Consider the following 3,569-nt stretch of genomic DNA (forward strand, 5'->3'; position numbering starts at 1 on the left):
GTGGGGGAAGTAACACACAATAGTTTTTGTTCCTGATTTTTAGCTGTAAGTAAACCTATGTATTACAGCACTCAAAAAGTTCTGCAGTTCTATTGAATATTGTTGACTGATAAATATAGATTCTAAAACTTTGCAAAATAGGTAATTAGTTTTTATTTTCCCCTGATCCAGAAGCAGGAATGGACAGCAGTGCAGATGACCTATTATCAGAGTTGGAGGAACTAAAGCAGTGCTTGGAAGAGAAGACACAGGAAGCGGATGACAACATTGAGAAATATTGTAACCTAATGATTAAGACACACAGACTGGAAGAGAGCAATGACTACCTGAAGAAACAAGTGGACTTCCTGAACTCCAGGCTGAAAGAGTTTGAAGTGAAGGAAAAGCCAGAATGTCAACCTTCAGCATCAGACAAACCATTACCCGAGGCTGAGAATAAAAGACGGAAAAGCAGAAGATCCTCGCAAGGTCCCAGGAAACAAACCAATAAGCGCCAGAGAGACATGGATAATACAGGGAGCGCACCGACAACACCTCAATGTGTCACCAAGAAAGTGAAGAAAACTTCTGGTACCCTGGAAGAAGAGGAGTTTGAACCTGAAGGTCTTCCAGAAGTTGTGAAAAAGGGTAAGTGTGCCAGTGTTTTCAGGCTGGCAGATGGAAGAAGTATGGCTGGCAAAGACCAACTCATCCAAACCTTGGTGCAGAATGTTCATACTGGTGCAGACATGGTGTTTCATACAGCAGGGCCATATCCCCAAATGCTGCGCTTGTCCACCTTGGTGACCTTTGTCACTGGGATGCATGTTAACAGGAATCCAGACTTATACTGTTGTCACTAGAACAGAAAGTTACTGATGTATTGACATGGAGCAAGTTAAGAGATGAGGGATTCCCCCACTTTACGGCATGTTTGTTGCTGGTCTGTAGCCTAAATGTAATAATGTGCCAGACAACATGCACTTTTTTGACCAGTAATAGCCGTTTTCATACTTCTGTTATATCGTGGTCACCCTAATCTTGGCATGTTGGTTATTGCTGTTCTCCACTTACATAGTTACATAGTAATTCAGGTTGAAAAAAAAACTTGATGTCTATCATGTTCAACCCCTAGGGAAATAAACATATCCCAGATATAGAACCCTATAGTACAATTTGCTCCAACAGGGGAAAAAAATTCCTCCCTGATTCCATGAGGCAATTGGATGTTCCCTGGATCAGCAGTCTCTGTTATCTTTACTTTAAATCCTTAATCCCCAGTTATATTCTGTGCTTCTAGAAATCATCCAGCTTTCTCTTAAAACAATCTATAGTAGTTGCTGAAACTACTTCCTAAGGGAGCCGATTCCACATTTTCACAGACCTTACAGTGAAGAATCCCTTCCTTATCCGATTTAAACTTCTTTCCCTCCAGACGCAAAGAGCGCCCTCTTGTCCTTTGTTACAGCTTTCTCAACTTTTATGCCCTTATTAAGTAAAAGCTTTTTGTGTTTTTCAGGTTTTGCTGACATCCCATCAGGAAAGCAGAGCCCATTCGTTCTTAGAAGGGCCACTGTGCCTCTTCGGAAAAGCCCTCGTTTGGCTTCGCAGAAAAATTCCCCGTCCCTCTTTGGTACCCATATGGACAACCTGGAGAACCTGGACGACCTCTCCATTCTACCACCAGGAGGCAGCAAACCACAAGAAGTGAGTCTGGCCATCTGATAATCCTTTTCTGTAGCAAATTGTCTTTAATAAAGATTATGGATTTACTTTACATTTACTTTGATTGTGTTTGCAGAGTCCAGATTAGTCTATACGTAGGCAGAAAAAGGTTGATCTCTATGACTGTTTTTTAAAGAGGACTGGCTGCATGCTGGTTCTGGTGCACAAGGTACCTTTCCTGTTCATTAAAGAAAAGTGGAGGTGTTGATTTCATTTGTAGCCAGGTGTGTTACCTGGGCAAGAGATGGGAACAGGACATGCTTAAGGAAGAAAGCAAGCCAGCCACGTCTTGGTGTCAGATAGAACCTCACCTGAGGTCTTAGGGAGCTCATACATTGATGTATAGGAAGCGTGGACTCCACAAGAATTCTTCAATGTTAGGTAGCAGGTTTCAGTGGTTTTGATGATCAGTATATACCTAATGGTTAATAAAGACAAGGTTGCTTACACATAGGGGTAGTGCAACTAACATGTAGCCTTGTGTGTAGCTTAAATTTTCAGGATGGTCCAGAGAAAGGTCTAGTTCTTGGTCAGTAGAACGACAGGGATGGATTTCCAATAGGTAGGGTGGATGGGGGTTCCTCGCTATGGTCTGTGCTGTAGTAAGCACCAACAACTAGACCTCCTATTGGACCACAGGTGGACTGGATCCCATTGTTCTGTTCACGCAGACAAGGTTAAGTAGCTCATTTATCTTTCAGGTAAGAAAAGGCTGGAGGAAAAATTGTGCAACTATACAAATTATATTGTGAAGTTATACAAATTTCCAAACTTGTGTAACAACTTTGGGTAAAGTTAACGCACAAAGGACCTTGGTTTCTTGGCTCAGCAATATAGTGCGGGCAGGGGCCAAGAAAGGTTGTGCATTGATTTTTGGACCATAATATATATATATATATATATATATATATATATATGGGAGATCTGTACTTCCTGGTCATATTTTGCTGTGGATTCACTAGTTTAGGATGGGACAAACTTGGGGCCCAATAGAGCAGGAGGCATGTAAACTTTCCGCAGATATTGTTGTCTTCACTTACATTAATGATATGTTATTCTAAATATGTAAGAGGGAGCTGTGGTTATACTTTTCTGTGTCTAAATTTCATTAGTCTCAGCCAAACCCTGGAGATTTTAGAAAATGTTTCAAAAGACAGACATACAGAATGGGTTTTTGGCTGAGTTATATTGAGACAATTTAGTAGAAAATTTTTAACTACATAAAATACATTGTGCATGACACATATTGAATATGCAGAATGCAGATAGATTGTTATCCCAACCTCATCAAGCTGTATGATGTTACGGGATATCAGGCTATACATATGCTTATATTAAATTATATTATATTATTATTATATTATATTATAATATATTATATTAGTTTTAAGCAAAACCAGTCTATAAAAAGATATAGTTACATATACATAAAATCAGTTAATCTCTTTTTAGCCCAACACATTTCAACATTATGGCTTCCTCAGGGGAATTAGAGATATACTAATATACTAATGGTTATACTAAAATACTAATATACTAATGGTTATACTAATATACTAATGGATATACTAATGGTTAGAATCATAGAGTTACATACAAATCAAGAGAGCAGTTATCATCCATATGTCATATTTACCAAGTAAGCACGAAGTAATGAATAATATATATGGGAATGTCTGTAGGTAATAATGATATATATGTATTAATGACATATTAACATTACAGACAAAGACTATAGAAGACATCATGATGGGAGATTCCAAGACAGCAGGCAGCCAGTCCCCTCTTACTGCCCACAACAAGATGAATAGACGTCTGTCGGAAATGGGCACTCCGAGCAAGATGGACATGGCGGCTGTACATGA

General features: G+C 39.2%; 1 protein-coding gene across 1 annotated transcript in view; it reads left to right on the top strand.

Moving 5' to 3' along the window:
* CENPF (centromere protein F) overlaps positions 1-3,564 on the top strand; it is a gene marked incomplete at its 3' end in the record, with an annotated part of 30,038 nt that extends 26,474 nt beyond the window's left edge. Inside the window, exons 20-22 of the mRNA XM_072410291.1 lie at positions 172-627; positions 1,499-1,686; positions 3,430-3,564. Of these exons, the coding sequence (XP_072266392.1) occupies positions 172-627; positions 1,499-1,686; positions 3,430-3,564 (779 nt within the window). The remainder of the gene's footprint in view (positions 1-171; positions 628-1,498; positions 1,687-3,429) is intronic.
* Positions 3,565-3,569: the final 5 nt, after the last annotated feature.

Source organism: Pyxicephalus adspersus, chromosome 4 (genome assembly GCF_032062135.1).
Source record: "Pyxicephalus adspersus chromosome 4, UCB_Pads_2.0, whole genome shotgun sequence".
Lineage (NCBI taxonomy): Eukaryota > Metazoa > Chordata > Amphibia > Anura > Pyxicephalidae > Pyxicephalus > Pyxicephalus adspersus.